Here is a 26,865-nt window from a genome sequence, read left to right on the forward strand (position 1 = left end):
AACGTATCGGGACATTTAGCAAGCATTAACAGTTGTTGCGTTATCCGAGCGCGTCAGTGCGTGAAGGGCATCACGTGAATCGAATGGCAGTGGCTGCGAGCGGCGGGCGCGGGGTGGCGGTGCGGTCGGGGGCCGGGCGTGACGTCGGCGCGCGGGCGCGGGAGCGGCGAGGCCGAGGGTGTGGTGCACATGCGCCGGCCGCGCCGTCTCAAGGTGACCCTCGACTCGAACAACACGAGCAAGTGCCCCGCGCAGCGCTCGCACCGATCGGTTCCTTTCACTTCTACGCGATTGTACGCTCCCTGATAAACCGGTATTCGTCTGAACGCGGATATCGCAAGTTTCTTTGCCCGGTGGAATTTATGACAGCACCCTGTGGACGCCAACGCTCATCGTTCATCACCTCTTATCTCGGTCTTCGGGACTGACAAGACGAATCGATATGCGTCAAGCGAGAGACGTCGTGAGTATCACAATCACCAAATATTTGCTAAAATTGAGAATATTCCGATGAGCTTACGTAGTGTCGAGTGCCTATAGGATGTAGATAACTAAATTTTAATAGGTATACGCAATGGGTATACGTTGTACCAAAACCTACGGTGTAAACATAAAACAGGTCGATTTGAGGTTAAGAAACTCTGTTATTACCATGTTTTTACTTACATACTTCCCTAGGTATGTATCTGAAAGGTTTTCTTTGACTGGTTCGTGTTAACGTAGGCACTGTTATATCTTTATTCGTTGTTTATCATATTTTCCCTCATAATGGACACGCAGTAAATAATACTGTTTCTTCATAACATAGAGCATTATCTACTTAACGGATATCATTATAAGAACTTAGTGTAATCACCTACTTATAGACCTTTACCTACTCCAAAGGTCATGTCTCAAGGTCATTTGATTCATGATAAGTACTTATTTTTTTGTCCAAAGGATTCCCCTTTTACGACACTGCATTGTAAAAAGATTACGACCGAATCTAAAGACGTCTATAAAAAGTTTAGTGTTGCGTTTTTCTTTTCTTTTTTTTTTACTATTTTAGTCATAGATTAGTAAAGATACTTCGCCGCCTTGAAATTGAATGAAGCCACAAACGGCTTATTTTAGTCAGTTCTTTTTTTGAATCCTTGACAAATAAAAACATTTTTAGAGAAAATTTACGAATAAATAACTAATTTACGTAATCATTACGTAATTTACGTAATAAATAAATAATTATTTCAAATATTTTAGGGATATTTTAGCACGGAGACGTGGCAAAACTTTTTTACGCAATTATTTCAATTCTCAAAACTGGGTACATTTTCTTGTTAGGAGTGAGTAATCTTTACTAATCTATGATTTTAGTCTTGACTTTTTGTTTTTGGTTTGTTATGGCTAGCGACCATGAAAAGTTACTTTCGTTTTCGTAGCAGCAATCTATAAACAAAAAGTAAAGTGGCCAATGCATTCTTTTTGTGGTGTGCCTGTTTAGTCGACATGTCAGCAGCATCATTTTGAATTGGGAATGCAAAGAAACTTGGAAAGTGGCTGCCATAGACATAGAATGTCACGAAGCATTTCTATGGTGGTTAGTAGCTATAGTTATCAGTGTAGCCTTAGAAAGTTAGAAATTAACAGCAAACATACGTTATACATTTTCTTTATGTCTTACGTATTTGAATCAATCAAAATAATATATACTCGATTAGCTAACCTCTTTCTTAGAGAAGTCTATTAAAACTTAGACAATGTTACAAACTTGCTCTATTTACTTAGTACTAAAGTACTACCTACTTATCCTTCTCCATGACAACGCTCAGCTACAAACTCTACAATAGCCTATTTTTCTTCAGAAACTTTGAATAAAAGTCTCCTTTATCCATCATAAGCTAATAAATACTCATTAACCTAAGCTAATCTTATAGGTTATCCTAAATCTTAAGGTCTAAATGAATGACTTGCCGTTTAATTATTACAATTTAAAATTAAAAACCGATTTATCTATATATCGCTCAGAGGCTAATTATGAATCACTTCGATTACTATTTACTACGAATTTACTACATTATGTTACGATTCAAAGATACACTACGAGTTTATTAAAGTACACCAGACAGATAGGCGGACAAACAGCGAATCCTTAGATGAAAAGTTCTTTAATAAAATGTAGAGTTCATGAAAACACATTTCATGCTTGCAAAGCTGCGAATGATATAAAAATGACGGATAAATGTAAACAAATAACATGCGTTAGAGCATGTTTCGCGAATATGTAGAGTTGTTTGAAAAAAATAGCATAAGGACTTGGTCAGATTTAACCAGATAAGCGATAAAGAGCCAAGTTAAGGTGTGAGACATGATTTAGTTGACGAATTTACACATTTATGCGAATATTATCGTGTTCGGTTTACATCAAAAATAATTTACATAGCGTATTTAATTATCCTAATCATGCGGATTAGATATGCAGGTTTGATATAAAAATATATTTACTTTTTATTGCCTTAGAACATACCTAATATTGTAATCGTAAATATGTGTGTTAATAAAATATTTGAATTATAGTTGCATTAAAAACATGCGCAACCCCGCGGGTTTCAGCTTGTTTAGATGTCAACTAATGCGAAATTCAACAACGGCGGGCGTGGATGAATGTTGGATGGGTAACCAATAGTGGCAATATGTCAGTGGCAGTATTAAAGCCGTCGGTCGCAGTGTTCATCATACGATGTTTACAAAATATTATATTTTGATGATAGAATCTTGGACCATTTGGAGCGAAATTTTCCGCTTAACTAATTCAAAACAGTCTTTTCCACGAAATTTGAATATAGATATAACATTTTTATCAGTTTTCCCTATACAGCCGCATTATTGACAAAACAATTCCAAGATACCGACACTTTATCAATTGAAATTAATTTTAGATTCACTAAATTACTCACCCACATAAAATCCATCGATTTTTAGATAATCCTACTTATGTTCATAGTATATGCTATTACGGAGCGGCTTATTCACAAAGTGCTCTTTTAAGGTTTCGGATTCTACAATTAATATTCCATATTACGACTTGGATAAGAAAAATATTGAGTTGTAAAACTCTTTTCATATAGGTAAAGTCAATCTATTACTGTACTACAACTGGGAATGGTCTTCTATCCGAAGTGATCATCACACGCATTTAAGATTGACGGATGGTATTGATATTAATTATGTATATTAAACACAAATTGGGATAATTAGGGATTAAACACAACGCCTGGGATTCAATCCTCGGACCCCCGATTAAGAACGATTAAAACCCTTCTCAATGAAGGTGTGTGCCCAGCAGTAAAAAACTATTTAATAATAATAATGAATAACCTTTTTCGCATTTGGATATAAACACTATACGATAGAGTGTACAAAGTATCCCTAATACAAGAAAGACACGATGTAAGAGACATATTATTATGCAAGAAGTACGATCCGCCAATAATTCCTAGAAATCCATCAGTGAGTACATACATCCCATATTTCAATTTCATGTGCATTACTCAAGAGAAGAACACGAATATTATATACTTTGTTCTATAGATACGAGTATTATGCACCAGAACCATTGACGTGTGTATTATATGATAAAATATTCCACCATGGTTTATTTTCCTCATATTGTTACATAGTAACATATTTATTTAAGCGGTTATATCTCGCTTTAACACTAAATTAATTCTACGTTATTGTGGCCACTTTATCACCGTTTCCCAATTGTAAAACCGTGTCAAAATTAATTATAGTTCATGACAGAGTATAAAGTACAAGCTCATTATAGTAAGTGCTTGCGTAAATGGAAGATATGTGTATTATTTTACGTTAGTGATGTCGCTATTGTTAGGTATCACGAGACTGTCGAAAATAAACAAGACGCAAGTGTGGCTGCAAACAAAGGCTATGCCAAAAAATATTTTAGCACTCTCGCCGCACTGTAGCGATTCCGGCGCACCCGTCCGCACTCATTAGTTTACTAATTTATTTTTAAATATTTTATAAATACTTACTAACTGTACGGTAAGTTGTTTGCCACGTTCGCGAATATTTTCCACGAAATTTTCCAAACGATTCTTAAAATAGACACAATTAGATATGCAAATTGTAAATCGCTAACACCTAATAGATTTGATTAACAAAGAAATGGATTTTTATGATACTCTTCCCGTTGTAAATCTGTTAAAGTATCCTAAAGTTGTTTAAAAGTAAATATTAAGACAGGTCACTATTGATATCAGACACCAAAGAATTGCAAAAAAATATATTTTTGTAAGAAATACACAAACAATGAGAGTCGAGTGCGCCAGAAGACATACCTCGTGAAATAGGATTCCAGTACAAAAATACTCATTGAAATATCGTTAGCCCTGTATATCTCCTACCATTCGTTTTGTCATTACAGCTCCATCCCAAACCAAAATCCCTTTAGACCAATAAAGTAGCGGTTCGAAAAGAGACTGGGAATCATTCGATTTCGTGACGAATAAAATCATGCTCCTCAGTCTGTGGATGTCATAGTTCATACTTATAAAAACAACCGAAAGAATATGAACTATTATGGATAGGCATCGTCATTCGAAATAATATTATATCCTTCCTTGGATCATATCTACCGAACTGTTATTTCAGGTTAAATAAGATATTTATGTCATTCCTATGTATATATCATAATTAATATGATCCATATTGATATAACTTATTATCAGTAAAGGCAGAATAAAGTTTCACTAAAAATATGAAAATGGTGAAAATAAAGCAATGAAAAACAGTGAAAATAATGAACACAGAAAGAAATATTGATATCCTTATTCCTAACGACCTCGTCTATGTAGGTACGGTTTGAAAAAAAATTAACTTATTAAAAAATAAATAATTTACCTCTATATAATGCATAATATAATTAACCAAAATAATATGTTATTTGTATATGTTAAATTAAATCATTCTCATTAGGATTTGTCGTTATTGTCCGTTATTAAATGTATATGGAATAAAAAACAAAAGTTACATAAACGTAATCATATACAATTAACCGATTTTTAAAACTGTTATACATTATTTACCATAATTTAACAATATATTTAGCCCGTCAAAAATTGAGTAATTTATGATAAACGTGTAGATACACCTACATGTCTTTGATATACAATTTAACGTTTGCAATGTAACATGGGAACATTATGCAAATTGGTAAAATTCATTTAAACGATCATAGTAAATTGTAGCTATCTACTTGCCTACTTGCAATAGCTGCATTGCAATATGGAGGCAATGGTAAATATAGAAAGACGTCGACTCAAGGAATTCATATGACGTCACGAGCGAGCCCACGCAACGACCAATCAGATGCATACAACTAGAGGCGCGCCTGGGGAAATAAGATAAACACATTTGGCGAGGTGGCAGACATAAGAATCGAATTAAAATGTTTCCAATAATGATTGTAACCAGTTATGAGGGATTTAAAAAGAAAAATAGAGCCAGGAATGATTTTATTCTTTCCCTTGGTTATTGCGTTGCACAACGTTATCTGTACTATTCTAGCATGCACACATTTAGCACATGTGAGCGGGACAACAATAGTTTATTATCAATCATGAATGAAGAACGCGTCAGTTCAGTCGAGTTCAGTTTGTACAAACCAGGCACGGCCGACGGTCGTTGTAATTGTAATCCTCATTCATTTCTTAATTCTTTGTGGTTTTGACAAGTCGTGTAACGGACTGAACGCACTGTGTGTATTAGATATATATTTTAACTTCATTAAAAATGGGTATGGCCATAAATAACTTGCCTTTGGTGAGTACTTATGATATTTTCATTTATAAACACGAATTTTGTTATCCGGCTTTGAATTATTGGAAAGCAACCATAGGCGACAGTAGTAAAGTGTTGTAATGACCGCTTTGACCTTGTGGAACTCGTTTACGATAAAATGGACGGTTAGTTTGCCGCCACTACTTGTATGCAAGGAAATTGCATTTTCATTTTATGTGCTTAGAGTTTAATGTTAATGTTCAAGGGTATTGAATGTCATAGTCGTGGGAAATATCTTCTAGTTCAGGGCATATTTTGTTTGTGCAATAAATTTGCATTTGTAGTGTATGTTGATCGAATCCGTTTACTTCTAATAAAAATTCCCCTAGAAATAATAACGAATATATTTTGATACTAATGTGTATTTAAAATGCAATATGATTCGCAGATCCGCGAAGAATGCGAGGTCCTGCACCTAACAGACAAACAGATGAGGGAGATCATGAGCCGGCTCCACAACGATCTCCTGAAAGGTCTGGGGAAAGACACCCATGCAACCTCCATTGTAAAGTGTTGGATAACTTACATTCAGGATTTACCTAACGGAAAAGGTAAGTAAATATTATCTTATTATTACAGAAAATCCTCTATCAAAATAAGTACAGAAAAATATATGTCATCAATAATGCAAAAGGGAACTAATGAAGCCATTTTCTAAGTAATAATTAATTTTAGCTTTATAATATCTGGCTACAAAATTCTTAATCTTCTTATTCTGAGTCTTAATATTTCCCTGCAGTTAATTTTCTTATATGCACAATGCACATACATACTTATGTTCTTATATATACTTTATTTCTTTTGGGGCTAATTGTTTTGTTTCCTTTTATTAAATACTATATTTCTATTTTTACAGAACGTGGTAAATTCTTGGCATTAGATTTAGGGGGTACTAATTTTAGAGTGTTAATAATAAATCTTGGAGAAAATCACTTTGATATGCAGTCGAAAATTTACGCCATACCGAATCATATAATGACGGGTACCGGCGTAGCACTTTTTGACCACATAGCTGAATGCTTAGCAAATTTTATGAAGGTAAGAAATAATACAGATTTTTTTGCAAACTGTACAACTTAAAAATTCGGATTTGTCATAATGACGTTTATCGACAACACCTAAATTCGTTTTTCAAATTGTGTTATGTTGAAAAAAAAACAATTGTAAGTGTTAAATTGTCTATGATTAAAAATATTTCTCTTACTATTTTCTAGGAGCATGACGTGTATGAAGAGCGCTTAGCGCTTGGGTTCACGTTTAGTTTCCCGCTAAAACAGTTGGGTCTTACGAAGGGTATCTTACAACGTTGGACGAAGGGCTTTTCTTGCTCCGGGGTTGTTGGGGAGGACGTTGTGCAGGGGCTGAAGGACGCTATCGCGAGACGTGGGGTGAGAATCATTTTTTATCTGTTATCTTATAGTGACTATATATATTTTTTTACATCTCAAAGACAAACATGTCGTTTTTGTGACGCGCACGTTAATATAAAATGTCCATGACTTTACTATTTCGATGCCAATATTTATATAAAGATTAGAATGAAGTTAAAATTGTGTTATTATACTACTTATAATTTATTATTGTCAGTCAAAACTTCATTAATTGGTATCTACTACATTTTCTGTGCTGCAATGATTCTTGAAAATATCAAGCGAAGAGACAACTCAGGTTTTGAAATTCACAAAAATGTATCAAGCATACTTGTATTATCTATAGAAACATAAAAATTCCTCGAAATTTATATCCTACCTAATGCTTTGTCTTTAAAGATAACATCATTCTTCAGATTTACTTTATCTACCTTATCTTATTCTTATTAGTTCCATTTAGAATTGTCGCCGAATATTTCATTCATTATTATTGACGGCAATTACAATTTTATGCATATACTTACCTACATTATTAATTGAAGAACATTTTGGCAAAAAAAGAGACAAAATTTTTAGAGAAACAAAAAACTTTGCAGGACCTAGCTTTGTCTATCATGGGCATTCTTAATGATGCATCTGGGACCCTTATGTCTTGTGCGCATAAGAACCCTCATTGCCGAATAGGAATTATTATCGGTGAGTTGAGGATGATACCAGCTCTCATTAGATCTTTAAGGCATGTTTTGGAGCCGAAACGAGAGCCAATAGACACTTTCTTGTTTATTTATTATAAAAACTCAGTAAATCAGGTTACTAACAAGAAAAATATTAGTTAGTGGAATCTGAAGCTATTTAGGTGAATGGCACAATTGTATTCTAATTTATTTAAAGATTCGCTAATAAAAGATGAGCCATTGAATTGTACATTACAGATGAGTAAGTACGAAGTACCTATTATAAATAAGGTTGGGATAATAACGGAGCTGTTGTAAAACCGTACGTTATAGGAATTGAAATGCTAATTTGTCTTAACAAAAATGGTGACATCATAAACATTATACATTTATCATTTTTATGGCATGGTGTTTAATATCTCCAATTAAAAATGGTCAATTAACGCACCTTAGTAATACGTCATCAATCTTGACCAATTAATTTGACCAAAGTTCGAAATTTGTCAAATTTTCAAGTGTGGTAGGTACATAAAAATACCTAATTCATCATTTACGGACATTAGTCAACATTTGAATCGTACGGTTTTACCCTAGCTTCGATAATAAACCAACTAACTTTATTGAACAGTTGAGCAAGTACAAAGTATTACAATTTTATTGTTTTACACTCAGTTTGGTTTTGTATCAAAGGTTATGACATTATATGACACTAGGTTGTGAAAGTGACATTCAGACATCGGACAAAGTTTCATCAGATTAGTGATGTAACTGGTCCACAGTAAATATATCGTCATACGTAAACTTTGAACGTTAGGACGGCCCTTTATAACATAATATTATAAAATGCATTTATTCCATGTCACAATTAGAAAACGGACATATCAAAATAGTCACTTATAGCAATTAATCGAAAATAAATTATTTCTTCTTCATTAAAAGACCTTAAACTCAATTACTTTTTAAAGTAATATGTTATTGCGAGTTTTACTATTTCAATTATAGATAGGTGAACTCCATTAACCAATTGACGAAGGCAAACGAAAAGTCTATTAACCTTATTCATATAATTAAAATGCAGTTATTAATTATGTAACATTTAAATATCTTACTGAGTTTTTATAATTTCGAAAGTGTCTATTAAATCATCATCAACATACTGGGGTGCGTGGGGTTGCCAGCCATATTTTATTGTCCAATTTTACTTTTGATTGAGGCGATTTTTTTTCTAATCAGAAAATAAATGAACTTTGAGTACTTATAGTTTTTGTTTTTGACTTTTTGAGTACGTTATATAATTTTCCTCGATGTGTTTGTGACATACTCAAATATTTATTCACTAACAAATACATTTCAATCGAAACAAGTCATTAAAACAAGTAATATATTATGTATTTTTAGACCCATAAATACTATCATAAACTGTATCAATGATAAGGAAAATGTATTGAGTAGATATAAAAATAGCGAATGCATTATTAAAAACCTCCTTATATGATAATTTTCTGCATAACTTTAAATTTATCCTGAATCTACGAATCATCGTAAGTTGGCAACCCTATCAACTACTAACTGGGACATATAAATGATGGCGCATCTTTTCTTCTCTAAACTGCATGTTTTCACTCTTGTAGGACGTACAGATTGATATATGCGCTATTCTGAATGACACCACGGGCACTCTCATGTCCTGCGCGTGGAAAAACCACAACTGCAAAATAGGACTGATCGTCGGTAGGTTTACCTTGTTTACGGCGGGTGTGTCGCTTGGTTTATGTTGTATCGTGATCACTATCACATATCACACTATCAACTGGAACTATCATTTCCACTAATTCGACACACACTGATTAGATATCAGATATCTATACACAATTTGCGGTAACTGTCTCAAGTTTTTTTTTAATTTCATCATTTTATTGATATTGACGTCAGATCAGTGTGTAGTCTTTTTCATACCGACAGTTGATTAACTAGAATACCTACTTATCTAAGCTTCGCAGCATGTTTCGCTAATACTGCTTTATTTCAAGTTTTATTTCTAACATCCTTTACATTGAATTATTGAGGAAAAATTTTGTTTTTTGTAGCTGTTTGATTCGTTGGTTGTTAATGATTTGGCACATTTTTATTGGTTTTGGTTTGTGTTGTTGTTGATTTTGAGTTGCAACTCTTCAGCTTCGTATATTGATGGAGTTATATAAAATCAGGTACTGGAAGTAACGCGTGCTACGTGGAAAAGACTGAGAACTGTGAGCTATTTGATGGCGAGCCGGGCAAGCCAGAGCTCCTTATAAACACGGAATGGGGGGCGTTCGGCGACGACGGCGCTCTGGACTTCGTCAGGACTGAGTTCGACCGGGAAGTGGACACGAACTCCATCAACCCAGGGAAACAAATGTAAGTTCTTATTTTTATCCTAATATATATATTTGTCTTTATAAAAAGTAGGTATTGTCTTACTTTTCTTAGTTTTAGTTTTATGATAAACTAATACAAACAATTTTATTAGTTTATCATAAGATACTCAAGTACCTACACAAAAACATTTAGTATATAAAATATCGGGCAACATTAAAGTCAGCGTACTATAAAATAAAAAGCTTGTAAAATTATTTTTACTCCATATTAATAAGGCGGGCAAAGTTAGGCAAAAAATGTAGGTAGGGTTGACGCAAAAAAATTAATAGGTGTGTAGTGTGCTAACATTCTGCGACGTTTTTATAATAAAAACGATTTTCTTCATTAAAGTGACAACCCTGCCCCAAAGACGCACACACTCATCTACTTTCAAATCTTGTTTTTCCACGATATCTAGTCTAGACATAAATATATCATTGACAAGTTTATCCTCGTTTTAAACTCGTGAGTCATCCGGCCAAACAAACAAAACCGCTTCAATCCTGCATCTAAGTACGGAATGCAAAATAAATAACGGGTGCCAGTCCCACAATGCTTTATAGCTTAGTCACCACAACTAGTATAACAGTTCGATCACGCTATAATTTTTAGCGAAGTTAACAGCTATTTCGTTTGGATAGACTTACACGTGCAAGTTTTGTTGAGTGTCGTCACCGTCAGGCCATTACCACTTTTGTGCCATTACTGTCCTACAAGCAGTGATAGCCTAGTGGTTAAAAACCCGGCCTCTCGATCGAGGGGTCCGAGGTTAAAATTCCAGGCCTGACCGGCCAGACCTCTGATTTTTGAAAGTTATGTGCGTATTAGAAATTAATTATCACTAGCTAAACGGTGAAGGAAAACATCGTGAGGACACCTGCATACCTGAGAGATTTATAAAAAAAAGTCTCAAAGGTATGTGAAGTCTACCAATACCAATACTTGGCCAGCGCGATGGACTATGGCCTAATCCTTCTCATTATGAGAGAACACCCGTGCCCAGCAGTGGGACAGTGATGGGTTGATGGTGACTGTCCTACGTGGATATGGGTCTCCTCTCAGAGAAATACATTTAGGTCATAGACTTCTAAGCTGGCACACTTATTTGACATTTTTTTTTGTTAAATAACTCTGATGAGTGAGGTTTCCCACACTCCTTTAAGAACTTTTTTGTTTAAAACCTCGTGAATGAGGAAACCTTCATTTCCTCACATTGTTTTCCTTCACAGTTAAAGTTTTAAAGCATATAATACGAAAATTCAGAGATGGGTGGCAATCCTTCGAACCTCAGATTTTTTAAAACACTTATAGCCTAGTGATTTTTTTTTTTTTATTTAAAATGTATTGCATCACCTCTAAAAAGAAATGTACAAAAGGGCAAACATAATGCCTGATGGCATTCTCTACCAGTCAACCCTGAGCTGATATAGTGATTAACGCTATATAGAGCTATACCTGCAACTGTAGCTAAGTAGCAGTCTTTTTAAAATGCAGCAAACTAATTTGCGGGGTTTGAGTACATAATTAAATTACATTGTGTTGTGGCAGATTTATATCTTGTTTACTGAGCATTGTAATCGATGTGTGTCGGTTGTATGTATGTATATAGTTATCGTTACGTAAACTAGAGAGCTGAAATTGTGCCTGAAATACTAACAAATGCTTTTGTTCTCCAAAGCCACGAGCTCGTTTAAACTTTGTTTTGTGGTAGTTTTCAAAGACCTATACTTATATAACCACATAAAGTAGTAACACAACTCACTCTTTTCAACATTCCTTATCCATACCGACTAATTTAATTTATTTTATGTGTATGCCATGTATGATATGATGATGCAAAAGTAATCTACTCCCTGTAAAGTCTTTAAAATTGAAAGTCTCAACAAAACCGATTCATTTTTTTCTAAGATTAGCCTTTAAAAATAGAGAATTATTTTAGAAACGTAATTTCTTTAGCTTTTAAAATGAAGTGTTATCGGTTTATTTGTTTGTGTAGATTTAAATAATATTTGGAGTAAGTTATCGTACATAAAGGACGAAAACCCCACATATACAAGTACAAGGATTAAGGTTAAGTTTATCAAGTATGACTAATTTGGGTAAATGTTGATTGTTAAGGTAAAGTCAAGCACAAGTTGAGCAAGTGTATTTCCCTGTACAAAGAAACCCGATAATATAAGGGAAATGTATGCATCAATACAGGAAGAAATGTAATTCCGCATCTCTCACTGCCCTTAAGGAAAGCTATCTATAAAGTTAATATTGAACAAAGATAATAAAATAATGAATACTTGATACAAATCAATGGAATTGATTATCTAACAATAAGATTCATCCACTCAATATCTAAAATCAAACACAAAGATTTGAACACAGTTTGATTTGATTGATTGTAAAGATCTAAAATTATTAATGTGCCTGTGATTTTTATTTTAGATTTCTATAGCCTCGATCTTATCTGATAATCAATGATATTGAGGCCCAAAATAGCACTCTTCTCTTGAAGAAACCTATTCACTCTTCTTTGAAAGATTCCCAAGCTGCATTTTCGATAATTTTCGTATTATTTCAGCCAAGAAAAGATGATATCTGGCATGTACCTGGGCGAGCTGGTTCGTCTCGCGTTAGCAAAGTTCACACGTATGGGCCTACTGTTCGGTGGGCGCGGGTCCGACCTGCTGTTCCAACGCGGCTCCTTCTACACGAAGTATGTGTCTGAGATCGAGTCGGACAAACCCGGGGACTACACCACGTGCATGGAGGTGCTTGAAGAGCTCGGTGAGTTAAAATTAGTTTAAATAGCAAATTGATTTGAGTAATACCTGACCGGTAATTATTAAAAAAGCACAAAGGCTGCTTAGAAATAATTTACTAAAAAGGGAATTAATGTATGTCACTCCCAGAATTCACCTAAATCTAACGACACTTCATAGGTTAAAATCTGTCGAATCCTTTGGGCTGTAGAGCCATAGGTACATAAGATCAAATTATCCTGGGCAGTCAGGTAAAAACAAAGTAGCAGCAACAAAATAGTAAGGTAAATGTTATTGTGATGCTGCAATCGAACCAAAAAGTGCAATCTTAAGTCCGGTATAGTTAATGTAAGTTTGAATTCGCCATGACTACAGTCCAAATTTTGGCCTGAAATAATGTTTTTATCCTTGAGTGTCCGTTTCAAGTTCAATAAAAAACAATGATACATAAGTCAAGTGGACGGTTGTCATTAAAACCCATTATTTAATAGAATAGATTATACAAAATGACTAGAAAACAATGGTCAATAACGAGCAAAACAGAATTTATTATTAGATATTGTATCTAGTATTTACATCGATGTCATAAATACTAATCTACTCTATCTGGTCTACTTACCTGTTATGTAAACGGCTTAAAGTACGTTTAATTTAAATACGAATTAATTATTATTATTATTATTTTTCAATACGGAATTAAGTAGTTACATCCATAAAGTTATTGCCTAAGGTTAGTTAGTCTACCTAACCTTTAGCATAAGTAAGAAACAAATAACAATTTCGTCGGTATCCTTAATTTTAAACACTATATACTTATAACACTAACAAGTGATGACAAATCAAGTCTTACTCAGTGTTCACATCGAAACACGTAGGTAGGTATATGTAATTCCCCGTAAGCCTTATTAACGTAACACAGCGTTATACATTCAACAATTACACAATAACAACCCATACAGCGTCTAACGTAAGTAAATACTTTAGAAAATAATGTAACACATAAGTCCTAAGTTCAATTAGCTATTGAAAGATAACTGAAATGATTCGTTTTCAAGTAAATGAGGTGTCTACATAATATAGGTACTTGTAGATATCATTTTAACTATTTGAAATCAACAAAATTAAAACAGTTTGTTTTGGTAGATCCTCTACTTTACTTAGAAGCAATTTAATTATAACACTTCCTACACTTAAAGCCCCTCACTAGATTTATTGGCGTGGGTGCCATGGATAGGTACACACAAAAACATAGGACAAAATGTAGACAAGGCTCTGCTTGAACGGGAATCGAACCCGGATATCTGCGTGTTAGATCGTTATAGCGACCGCTCTATCGCGCGATATAAATCTATTAAGAAAATATTAAGTAATATATTTTAACATGCTGCGACTAGCCTTTAAAAATAATATCAGATAGCTTACTAAACTTATTCTGTCTTTACCGTGTTTACAATTATCACACTTATATACAAGTAGAACACACCGCTAGCTTAATATTAGTGTCTAAAACCAAACCGTTATATTATATGCAAATATGTCCGCTAAATTTTCTATGAGATGTCGCTTAACTAAACAAAGAACTGGAAAAAACTTGTAATCATATTGTGCAAAGGTTCCATCGATCATATTGAAATAAACAATTCACGATAAGCGCTTAGCATATCGAAGCCGTTACGACAATCTATGCATGAGTTGACATTATGTAAGTCACTTTAACGCTTATAGACGCTATTGTAGGGATGGCGATTCTTTCCGAAACAGATCGATTCTGGAATGGAGTCGAATCGAAGCAATAAATCGATTCACAAAAAATCGAAGTCTTAACAATAGATTCTCCAAAAATCGATCTTCGATCTTTTCAGCAGGAAACGGTGAAGATAGCTAAAAAAAGTCATCAGGACTAAACATAATGAAATATGTAATGAAATGAAACATGAAATATGTAACCGTCAGCAAAAAAATGTCTATAACATATTCAGCCAATTTCGCAAAGATCGACTAACGATTTTCTAGGATGAAAGATCGATTCACTGAATCGATCAATTACTGGAAATTGATTAAAATAATCGATATTTTCTCCAAAAGATCGATTCATCGATTAATCGGTCGTAGTTCGCCATCCCTACGCTAATATACAACGGGCTCTCAGATAATGCCTTGTTATTAGCTATTAGATGTAGGTTTCGTGCTTCATACTATGTTGACACGTTTCGTATGGATAGTGAAATTGACTAACCTATTGCAGCAGTAACCAGTTTTAATTGGTTACAGTAAGGTTCATCAAAGTAACTTTATATCGCAAAAGGTCGCGTCTATTTTTAGTTTTATCCTAAATAAAACATTGTTTTTGATATCTTGAAGTAAAACTGTTCTATTTGTATCATTTGATTACGTGAATATTTTAAAATTAAAAGCTATTCTAATAAAAAAGAAGCTGATGTAACCACCCCTAGCCCGCTTGGCTCACATCCCATCAAAAATAAGCTAATCAAACACCCCCACCCCCTATTATGCTAACGTAATACTTAATGACCCTTAACTCCTGAATAATATTGTAAATAGGTACATAGTCTGTCATATATTGATATATTGCACCAAACACTGCAGTGACAATCATAGGATGGGTTGCATCATGTAACTTTAACATTTACATAAATCATGGTTAAAAAATTAATTCGTTGCACCATGTTTAACATAGAATGGTTTCAATCCATCGCTACCGATTGTTATATTTAACTATAACGCAAACTTTAAACGTGCTTTCGTTGCATCCGGCCCTTGGAGTTATCAATTAACTATTGCATCATTTAAATGTATCTTTGCTACGAATACCCGGACGCTTTGTGAACTACCGGTTCTACTAGTGAAAGAAATGACCGTTTGGGAACCCGTTCGATAAAATATGCATTGTATTAGTGCCAAATCTCGTCGACCTTGATATATGAAAGAGGGAAACCGATCAAATGAAATCAAAACGTGTTTCAGAGTCATATTAACATATCTAAAAGGCAAGTTGTTATGTAAGAATAATCCGTTGTATCGATTTTAGGGAAGAAAACGTATTTTATGCTTTAAATAAATAAATATAAATATTTAAATATAATAAAATAAATATTTATTTATTTAAAGTATAAAATACCTACTCGTATTTGCGATTTAAAGCGATATAGCAAAATATTCATGTTATTTATTATATTTTTACATAACAACACATATTATTACAAAAAATAGTTTTTGTCTTATAAAGATACTTCACTTTTATACCACATTATTATGAATACAGCATAAAAACTTGTGCTACAAGGAAAAAATAAGAAACTGGAAGCAGCGAGTTTATCTATACATAAATAAATAATAATAACTTATATAAACACTTAAATAATCAAAAAGTAAAGTGAAAAATAAAGTAAAGTATTTACTTAATAAAATTAATGTTTTTTTTCAACATTGGGCTGATTTAACATTGTAATTAGGCAAATTGATATGGTCACTTCGATTAAAATCTTCACGGAATAAATATATGGGAATAAAAACACAATTCTAATATTCTTGCTCCATATTAACACAAACCTTTGAAAAACTGAATGGAAACACCTCACAGGACCTTTTCCCATAGCTTAAAGTAGATACAATTGATTTCAGATAGAACTCCTATTCCATAATATAAAGCTCACCGAATTACGGTAGCATATAGGTATATTATTAGCGGCATGCACATGTAGGTATATATGCCTCCACTTATGAGGGACATGAAATCCCCGAGCGCGTCATCGCCTAACTTAAAATCGTTTGACAGAAACCGTAGGTCTCTATACGTGCTTGGCTGCAATAGTAATGCACTAATATATTTGTCTCATTGTAAAATTTGCAATTTTACAAAGAGACAAATAAATACATTTTACAGATCTGTCCGCAACTTTGTATCTAAAATACCTAATATTAATGACTATCCTCGTAACATTGCAGGGCTGTCGCACGCGACGGAGGCGGACATGGCGGGCGTGCGGCACGTGTGCGAGCGCGTGTCGCGGCGCGCGGCGCACCTGGTGGCGGCCGGCATCGCCACGCTGCTCAACAAGATGGACGAGCCGCGCGTCACCGTCGGCATCGACGGCTCCGTCTACCGCTTCCACCCGCACTTCCACGCGCTCATGTGCGAGAAGATCGCCACGCTCGTGCGCCCCGGCCTGCAGGTACGTCGCACGCGAACACACGCACACACACACACACATGCGAGTACTAGACACGTACGTAAATCAAAATTATACAGGGGGAATCCGAAACTATAAGGATTAGAGAAAAATGCTGAAAGGAGCTACGAGGCCAATTTTAATAAAAACTAAAACTGCATCATTATTTATTTTTAATTTATCATTATTTATTTTCCCAGCTGGGAATCGAACAAGTTCATTTTGAAAAAAATACACTCTCTATATTATTCTACTATCTGATAATATTGCTTATAAGTTTCAAATTCTGGGAAGTAATGGTAAATGACAAATTAAAGGTAAAGCCTCAATTTTAAGAAAATACATATTTTTTCATATTAAGTTGGCAGTTAAGTTCCCGCCATTCATTAATTTTGAAGATTTCACGTATTAACAATTTTTTGTTCGATATTTCAAGCATAACATCCTCCATACATACATACACACATACGCGCACACAAGCGCACAAACACACATATGCGCCTGCGCACCAAACGTAAAGGTTTCAATACATAATTAATGAATTAGTAAAAATCTAGGGCATCTGTTTATTTGAGACCGAAAATTTAAACCAATTAAGATTGTATTTCATTGCTAAGTAACATTAATAAATAATGATTGGCGTATAACGAACATCTGAAATAATTCATCTCATATCATATATCACTTAAGTTAGCAGATAACTCCACAAGACCTAACCCAATTTAAACTTAATGAATATAAATTACAGCAATTGCGCATAGGTATTCAGTTACCTATGATTGGTATCATTTTACACCTAAGTGTTGGGCGGATACATTACTCAGCATGTTGGATTAATCATGTGCTATCATATGATATCGTACAAATATAAAGGTGACACAATGCATACAGAGAACAATAAAAAGACTTGTCTAAAATTTTCAGATTTTGACAACTCATCTTTAGTGTGCAAAAAATATCAGCGCATTCAAAGGAGTACATTATACCGAACAAAATAAGAATAGAGTACTGATGTAATTGTTACAATCATTAGCGAAAAGAAAGATCCTAAAAATTTTCAAAATTGTTGTTTAAGTTTCTCCACAATATTTTGCTTCAACGTTAAAGCCGAAAAAATTAATTTAAGATCCGTATAACTTTAAAAAATCATAGTATCACAGATGTTTTTTATGCCGTCACTTATATTTGTACAAAAATGCCCTTCAATAAATCTAAAACAGTGTAAATGATGATATGCTTATTAAAACTAAGCCTGTTTATCTATGTGGACATATCACATTTAGATAATAATATCGAGGCGAGCCCCCTTCAATATTTATGAGTTCAATGTTCAGTAGATAATGTTGTTTTGAGAATAATGAATCTAAACGTCACTTATCGTATTTTATTACTAAATATTTGCATGAAATAAGGTCGTTGGCCACAGTAGGTGACCCGTACTGAACTCCGTGATACCACACCCACAATACAATAAATAAATATGAAACGATATAACATTATGTCACAAATGTTATGACGTCAAACACCGATGCGCTATCATCATGAGTATGAAGTAAAGTCACGTACCTACGTAAGTAATAAGTGGGAACGTCAGAATTAAATTGATAACGATTATTTTTGCTGTACTTTTAGAAATCGTTATACGTTATACGATAAAAATCTTCGTGAAACTTCCGTATAGAATATTACGTAATTGTATGTTCGTATTATCAACGAATATAGATTGTCTTTCAGGTTTCAGGGTATAATTTTTTATTTTATTCAACTTTCCACTCACAGACCTAGGTATAAAACAAATACAGCTCTGTGTTTCCATTATATTGTTATCCGTAGTCAGTGCTATCATAAAACACCAAAGTTATTGGTAGGTATATCTTTTTTTTTTATTGTCTAAAATAATAAATTAGAAACGGGATTTTTACACCATGATGATTCAAGCAAACTTCCATTTTTCCCACAATGAAATATTTATAAATAACATTTAATTACTATTAATTACAAGTAATTACTAAACATTCATACAAATGTAAAAAATAAAACAAATCTTTAAAATTACAAAATAGAGAAAATAAATACTGATTTCACATCGGAGCTACATATTTAGTTTGTTATTAAATTTAGGGGCAAACTATTAACAGAGCAACACACAAACAAAACAATTTTAGAGGACGCTTACAAATTATTTTAGAGGCAAAACAATAAAACAGCTAGCAACACTAACGTAACATTATCTTTCCAGTTCGACCTGATGCTGTCGGAGGACGGCAGCGGGCGCGGCGCGGCGCTCGTGGCGGCCGTCGCGTGCCGCCAGCGCGAGACCCACGCGTAGACCCCTACAGTAGGAATGAGCGGTATTCATCATACTATATCGGTATTCATATCGATATTCCGATGGTATAATCCGCGTAAAACTGCTAGTCTGAATATAGAAATGAGTCGCGTCGTCGTAGCAAAGTGTATGACTACACTCGCAACAACTTCAGAGCGGACTAGCAGTTTCGCGCGAACTATGCGTTAAATTACAAATTATCAGTATTTTAAATATCAACGGTTGTTCGACATTGTAAGAATGAATTTCATTGATTAAGAAAGCGAGACGTTTTTCTAACATGAGGAATATATTTCGATTCAGGAAATATTTTCGTCATGTTAATTTCACCGACATATTTAAATTACAGAATATATTCATTCAATTTTTGTAAAATGCAAAATAAATACATAATAATAAAAATTATACAAAATATTGATATTTAGAAATAGTGATTATCGATATTTTATCGATAAATATCGCTCATTCCTAGCACACAATGTGCTGGCCACACCTGCCTCACTGAACTTTAACGAGGTGCTTTACTCTGCGTTGATTGGGGTTGCCAAGTTTCAGACGTTCTGAAAATGCTATTGAGGGTGTATACTGTATAGTAATTATATTTTTGAGATTGTTGATTGTTATTTTGTTCTAAATTCGAGCAATAGATATGTTGTGTCGAAAATATTAAGTACTTAATTTTAGTTTTATTACAAGTACTGAGTTGAAAATTCTAGTAACATTGTTGTACTTGAGAAAGTTACTTAAAGTCTACAAAAAAGTAATGTACAATATTTTATTATTAAGTGTAACTGGCAACCCTAGGATAGCACAACTGGAGCCTAGCACGCCGCTCAGATGCTGGCCACACCTGCGTATAGCTGAATTTAGTTTGAATGCGTAATGCCGAGGTGCTTGAATACTATGAAGCATTGCGTTGAAGTATTACTAGCTACTCGCGGATGTCGATAGTTTGTGACCGTTCCAAATTTTACAAACCGACATGAATTTTCAATTGCCACAGAGTTCGTGCGTTTAATTTTAAGATGTTTATGTACGTTGTAAAATTGTTATGCACCCCAACCCGACCAATTTGCAGTATCGAAATAAACTTAGAGTTAATCTTATTGTGCTTTCTTAGCAATAAAATCAAGCGCTGTTAAATAATTAGGTTATCATAAAGCTTTAAAATATCTTTAGCTTTTAAACCGTTAATAGTTTAAACTTCATTACTCGCTTTCCAAATATCTAGAACTCGAGTGGCAGCTAAGTAAGATATAAAATTTTCTCAAATATCGAAAACTGTTTACCCACTTATATACAGTTTACACTCGTTCGCTCTCTTTTGATATAAATATTATTTTTTCTAAAGTAACGTGTGTATTTCAAAATTTTGATACAAATGGTTCGGTACTAAGCTGCTTGTGATTAATTAAGAAACAACGATATATAAAGAGTAAATGGACTGGGTTTACTCAGGTCAGAAACGCATAGACTTACACAATAAGATGAATATTTGACACAAGTATAAATAGTATTTATTTGAATTTTAGTAGTAGTAGTAATTTTAGTAGTCTAGCTTTTTCTTCCCAAAGGATTGTAAAGGATGGAAGGGCACTAAGATTCAATTTTAACCGTCTCTTAATAATCATATAGGGTTCGCGTGTACTTATAAAATTATTTTAGCGTAGTCTAGTCACAAACGGACACTTACGAATCGGCTACTTACCATACAAATCATCTCTTGTCTACAGGTCTCTTGAACTTTTTATAATTAGTATTGTTATAAATAAGACTGATATTAAATTAGACAAACTCATTCAGTCCCATATTAAATGAATGTATTAAGTACCTATTGAACTTAGTGTCAGTCTGTTAAGAGGAAACGTTTAAAAAATGAAATTTACTTAATTTGCCAGCATGCAAATAAGAGCATTATCGCTAACAAATATTTTGAAATATTTCAATTTTGTTAATTAATTGTTACACGTTAGTGTATCACATACTTAATAATTGTTGTATGATCGAAATATTTAGGGTCATTCTCTACCATTCGTATTGAAGTTATGAGGTGATGTAGTGCGGGTTTACAAAATACTTACTACTTGAATAATATATTAACAACACAATTTTTATTAGGAAGTTGAAAAATTATAGAAAAACAATATTTTAAACCGAAAACCATCCTGCAAGGGTTTAAAAAGTTATTATGTTATTGTATAATAGTCACTATGTTATTCTATAATAGTCACCTTCCTATTTTTTATATTATGTATGACTGTAGGTAAAATACGTGGATTATTTACAAATATAGGTGATATCTCATGTTACTTAGGCCCGAAGGAGAATAGACCCTTAATGGCAAATACAAAATTAATGTACTTAATCTATAAAGGAGACACGGTCTTACAAAATTTCATATTTTCATTTCATCTCACGAGTATCAAAATCAAGGCTCCAAATAAATATGAAATAAACCGCTGGCTGTTATAAAACGCAACGTTCTGAATAATTTATAGCAATATATGTGTGAATCTCAAAATTATCTTACGCGTGAGTATAAATACGCTTGTTAGTGTCGCGTCGATCATTCCATTTATTGGTCACCTGTGCACATCGACTCACACTACTGTAGATGTGGGGTACATGTTTGTTTTATATTTAATATTTTATGAGACATTATTAGAGTAACGCATGAACTAACTGCAATCAAATTTATTTTAAAGCAATATCTTTAGATTTAAAATTTATTTCGATTTATACAAACTTATAATAACGGGACATAGATGAAATAAATTTTAATATTTTCGTTTAATTGAGTGTTATTAATCTTTTACTGTGATAGAACTAGGACTTATTGTATAAAGTTGTTTGCCGTATTAGTTACAAGTTTCATTTATGATGTTATTTGAAAATAATTTTAGAAATAGTAGTCGCAATAATAATTATGATGGCATTCGGTAGATTGGAACCTGTCATGCAATTTCCAGTTTTGTGCGAATGCTTTCATCTTGAATGTACCTACTAGGGGATTATAGATTCCGCAAAATATACGTCTCGGACTTATATCTTATGTCACACCCGATTACAGTTCCTAGTTGTAAATAGGTGCATTTTAAGTATGTATTGTGTTAGTCATTTATGTAAGTTTTGTCGCTGGGATGCGCCAACAATGTATGTATTTATAAATCTAGTATGACATTGTGTACAATATACTTATCTAATTTATTTAATTTTCCTTGCTTTTGCTGGTAAAAGCAAAATTTATATTAAATCACTTATAAATAATGAAGTACAAATTGGAGACCAACATTATATATTTGATTGGGACACGCAATTTTATATCTTTGAAAGTTCAATGTGTAAGAGGCAAGAAATGCCGGTAACATGGTTCGAATTTGACGGTAATTAGAAAAGTACTTAGATTAAATAGCAAGTATTATTAAATTTAAGCAATATGACAACAATTACTACATTCTTTACGACATTTTGTTCAAAACCTGTTCATATACTTAATTCACAAGTATTTACCTTAATGAACGTAACGATAACTTTTCTAAATACCTTGAAATTCTGATGACAAGCTTTTAAAATCAAGCCCATTAATCTACGTACATGTTGTTTATGCTAAACCAGTGCTGCATTATCTACTGCACCCTGTAATTGTTAAATTTTAAAACGGAAAAATACTTATGTTTCAGAAAACAAGTTGCTACATTCCATAGGTACTTCGGTACCTATAATATTGTTATTTTGCAAAGATCTTTTATGTATGCAGCAGAAATGTACATATCACATCACCGTTGAACTTGTAAGAGTTGTGTCCATATGTAAATATGTCTATTACTATGAAACCTGAAGCTGGAAATATTTTAGGTTTCAATGAGTTTTTATTGTGTGATTGTATATTTTATCTTTTTATATTCACTGAGGTATTTAGAGATATTATTTTAATAAAGGCTACCGATGATAAATTTAGGAATTTTTAATAGGAATAAGTTATTGTGGCGAGCCAGTTTAGAAAAATGAAAGTAGTAGCAAGCTCCGTATATGTAAGAGCTGTTAAAATGTTACTTCATTTCTGAAATAAATTTCTACAAAAATTTATGTTTTTTTATTAACGCCCTTATTTTAGTAAGAACCCTTATCTACCGTAAGTACTTCTCAATTTTAACTCAGTCATTCAGTGGGTACTTTCCACTACGTGAAAAATTCGTAATGGTGAAGTCTGTAAAACAACATGAATCGAAAGCGCTCATAATTAGTTTATTAAAGAGGCAATAAGCCGCCATAGGTAAGTAATAAGGACTTACAATACCTCTAATGTGTATCTATTTATTTTCAATTGCTATTTAGATACGGCAGGCGTTTCTGTGTCTCACCCGTTTGGTGCATGTTAGCAGCTAACCAGTGAACATGTTCAATGCTAATTTAGTTTTGAGGTCAGTTCTTTCGCTTGTCGTTATATTTCTGTCCAACTAACGCCAGGTACCGTTTTATTGTAGAAAATAATGCGGTAATTTACATACTGTGATAATTTGGAAGCTTATCATCTTTTTCAGCAACTACATATTCCAACGGGTCGTGGATAAGGCCTATTATGGTTGACTTAAATTACTTATTAAGTCATCTTACTCAAAATTTTGTATTCAGGTGACCTGTTTAGCTTTTGGTTATAGCAAGAATGATCGAATATTGAAGAGATTATTTTACACCAATGCGATGTCAAATAGCGTGCTCCTTTCTATTGGGCTATCCTATATAATTATGAAGCAAGGAAAAAACCTACTAATAAATAATGTATTGTACGCAGGGGCGCTTAAATTTACCTCACTAGAGTAACTTTAGGTACCCTCCATAGCAGTTTCGTCACGGCCTTGGATAACGCTAGTTAAAATATATGCATGAAATCAGCTTATCGCGATCGTAAGTATCAGTTACACATTAAAATCCCCAACGATAAAAATTAAAACGAATGCAATAGTTAATACACTAACATTTAATTGAAAGAAATAAAGAACTGTTTTTGTAGCAAATGTTTATTTATATAATAACTTGACTGTATCAGATCATATGTTCTACATTTATAGACAATGTGTGCACAATAAATACATTTGCAATTGTCTCATTTATGGTGATTGTCATTAGTAAATAATCATGTTCTACGCAATTACTTACTTTATAATTATCATAATTAAAATACAACACAGTGAGTGTAAAGTAATTATTAAACATTGTCAGAGTTCCTACTGTGAAAAGGAGTTTTCTACAAAAATGATATTTTACCGAAAACATTTTTTTATAAACAAAATTTTTCATAACCAGAACTTAACATATTGATAAAAGTATATTAAACGAAACGGCACAATGCGATAACAGAAAAGCATAAGAAATAATAACAAAATTCGTTTTAACATGTTTCAAATAATTTACAATCAAAATAATTATAAGTTTTCGAATTACTTTCGTCATAGGCCACAGTAAAATTTAGGAAAGACAGACTAAATCTTGACCAAGTTTTTAACTTTTGTCTTTAACGATTTTTATGATTGCATAAAATACAGTAATGTAAAAATAATAATTAGCATGTAAAATAAATTTATACGCTCTGACAACACATTTTACACAAGTCAACATAACACTATTTTATTACACACATAACAGAGAGAGTCCATGAATAACTGTGCATATACTTAAATGAAAACATTTTAAAACCTACAAAGCCAATTACTTATAAACTAAATAAAATGATAAAAACAGATCACATTTAGAGATTAATGAAGAGCTAAATTTAAACATATTTATATCATAGGGTTTTATATTGTTATATTATTAATAATTCTATTGTAGCCTCTTATACTCGACAAGCGCATTCAGATGGGGTTCGTGCTGGCCTCTTAGGAGCTGCAAGTCGTTTCGAGGTCCCTGTTCCATACTGTATACCTGATCCAATACGTTCTGGATCCAATTCTCCTGTCTCAATTTTCGCTAGGATAGTTTTTGAGCATTTCAAAAATGCCTCCTCGACATTCTCTCCCGTTTTAGCACTGGTCTCAAGAAACATCAACTCTGAAATTTAAAAGACCAAAATAAATATACTACATAAATATTTAATACAAATTCCTAGTTATTCTGTAACAGAAATTAATCAATGTCAGATTACATACATATTTCTCTATTTCTATATTACCTACTGTAACTGGAAACTATAGATATTTTGTGAAAATATCTGGTTTGCTCAGTTAGTTGATAATCTACATGGACATCCAGTATAATGCTTCATCAGATTGACATATGAATATACATTTGAATCATAGATCACAGTAGATTATTTAGATATCTACTTACCATTTTCCTGAGCAAATTGACTAGCCTCTGTAAAGGTCACCTCTCTGGATTCTTCTAAATCCTTCTTATTGCCAACCAGGAGAATCACAATATTTGGACTGGCAAGCGTGCGGGCATCTCTGAGCCAGTTGGCAAGTGCATTGAAAGAATCCCTTGATGTAATATCATACACAAGCAGGGCTCCAGCAGCCCCTCTGTAGTATGAGCGTGTGACTGATCGGAATCGCTCCTGTCCTGCTGTATCCCATATTTGCAATTTTGTGGATTTACCTCCAATGTTCACAATCTTAGATCCAAATTCGACTCCAATAGTGTGGCATCTATCCTCTTTGACTAAAACGCATAGAATATAGTATGTTTATTATTTTTATACCACAGTCAGGTAAAATATTAAATAATATGTACAATTAATTTGAATGTATTTTCTTTCACACCAAGTATTTATAAATAATGGTAAATATAATGGTTCATTACATTGAAATTATCTGTGGGCACTGAGGTTATAAGGTTATCTAAAAGGAAAATTAATAATGGCAATATAATTATATAAAATGTCATTTTATGCCTAAAAGCCCGCATGGAAATAGCAAAAGCAATTAATTCCATTTATTTCCTACACGTAATTAAATATGACTCAAATTTTAGAAAAGAGATACTTACATTTGTTACCAATGAAGTTATTTAGGAGGCTCGACTTTCCAGTGCCGGCACTCCCGATCACCAAAAACTTAAACAAATATTCTGAAACAACGAAACATACAAACAATATTTTTGGTACATTACGCACTAAACGTCAATCGACTTTCTCGAGAACCACTGGAACTTACCGTACGATTCAGACATGTTTTAGTTATACGGAAACAATATCCTTATAAGAATATGTTCAAAATACATCAAATCGCATTATATTCACGCAATTAATTGGCATAAAATAATAGTGTACAAAACAACACAAACAACTAGTTCCTTCCTATGACATGTCATTCA

The 26,865-nt window shown here is 33.2% G+C and overlaps 2 protein-coding genes across 4 annotated transcripts in view; one reads left to right on the forward strand and one right to left on the reverse strand.

Annotated features, from left to right (window-relative positions):
* Positions 1-23,635, forward strand: part of Hex-A (Hexokinase A) — a 34,888-nt gene extending 11,253 nt beyond the window's left edge. Inside the window, exons 1-9 of one of the 3 annotated variants that reach the window (XM_073076571.1) lie at positions 171-463; positions 6,227-6,389; positions 6,695-6,876; positions 7,053-7,226; positions 9,514-9,613; positions 10,090-10,279; positions 12,852-13,057; positions 16,999-17,225; positions 19,462-23,635. In XM_073076571.1, coding sequence (XP_072932672.1) covers positions 443-463; positions 6,227-6,389; positions 6,695-6,876; positions 7,053-7,226; positions 9,514-9,613; positions 10,090-10,279; positions 12,852-13,057; positions 16,999-17,225; positions 19,462-19,551 — 1,353 coding nt within the window. In that variant the 5' untranslated portion in view covers positions 171-442 and the 3' untranslated portion in view covers positions 19,552-23,635. Of the gene's footprint in view, positions 1-170; positions 464-5,641; positions 5,821-6,226; positions 6,390-6,694; positions 6,877-7,052; positions 7,227-9,513; positions 9,614-10,089; positions 10,280-12,851; positions 13,058-16,998; positions 17,226-19,461 lie in introns of those variants that run through there. The other 2 variants (XM_073076569.1, XM_073076570.1) reach the window with 2 other exon arrangements.
* A 916-nt stretch (positions 23,636-24,551) lies between these two features.
* Rab4 (RAS oncogene family member Rab4) lies at positions 24,552-26,865 on the reverse strand. The gene is made up of 4 exons (XM_073076577.1): positions 26,706-26,865; positions 26,539-26,619; positions 25,879-26,211; positions 24,552-25,599 (listed from the first exon to the last, which is right to left on the reverse strand). The coding sequence occupies exons 1-4, from the start codon at positions 26,719-26,721 to the stop codon at positions 25,385-25,387; spliced, it is 645 nt and encodes a 214-aa protein (XP_072932678.1). The 5' UTR covers positions 26,722-26,865; the 3' UTR covers positions 24,552-25,384.

This window comes from Epargyreus clarus, unplaced genomic scaffold (genome assembly GCF_041222505.1).
Source record: "Epargyreus clarus isolate Ecla_fem2 unplaced genomic scaffold, WU_Ecla_fem_2.2 ptg000009l, whole genome shotgun sequence".
In the NCBI taxonomy this organism is placed as follows: domain Eukaryota; kingdom Metazoa; phylum Arthropoda; class Insecta; order Lepidoptera; family Hesperiidae; genus Epargyreus; species Epargyreus clarus.

What these genes read in the sequence shown, in the direction of transcription:
- Rab4 (XM_073076577.1), bottom strand. An exon ending in TAACTTCATTGGTAACAAAT is followed by an intron (nt 26,212 to 26,538) that starts GTAAGTATCTCT and finishes TATGCGTTTTAG; the next exon opens with TCAAAGAGGATAGATGCCAC. An exon ending in TCAATTTGCTCAGGAAAATG is followed by an intron (nt 25,600 to 25,878) that starts GTAAGTAGATAT and finishes TTTAAATTTCAG; the next exon opens with AGTTGATGTTTCTTGAGACC.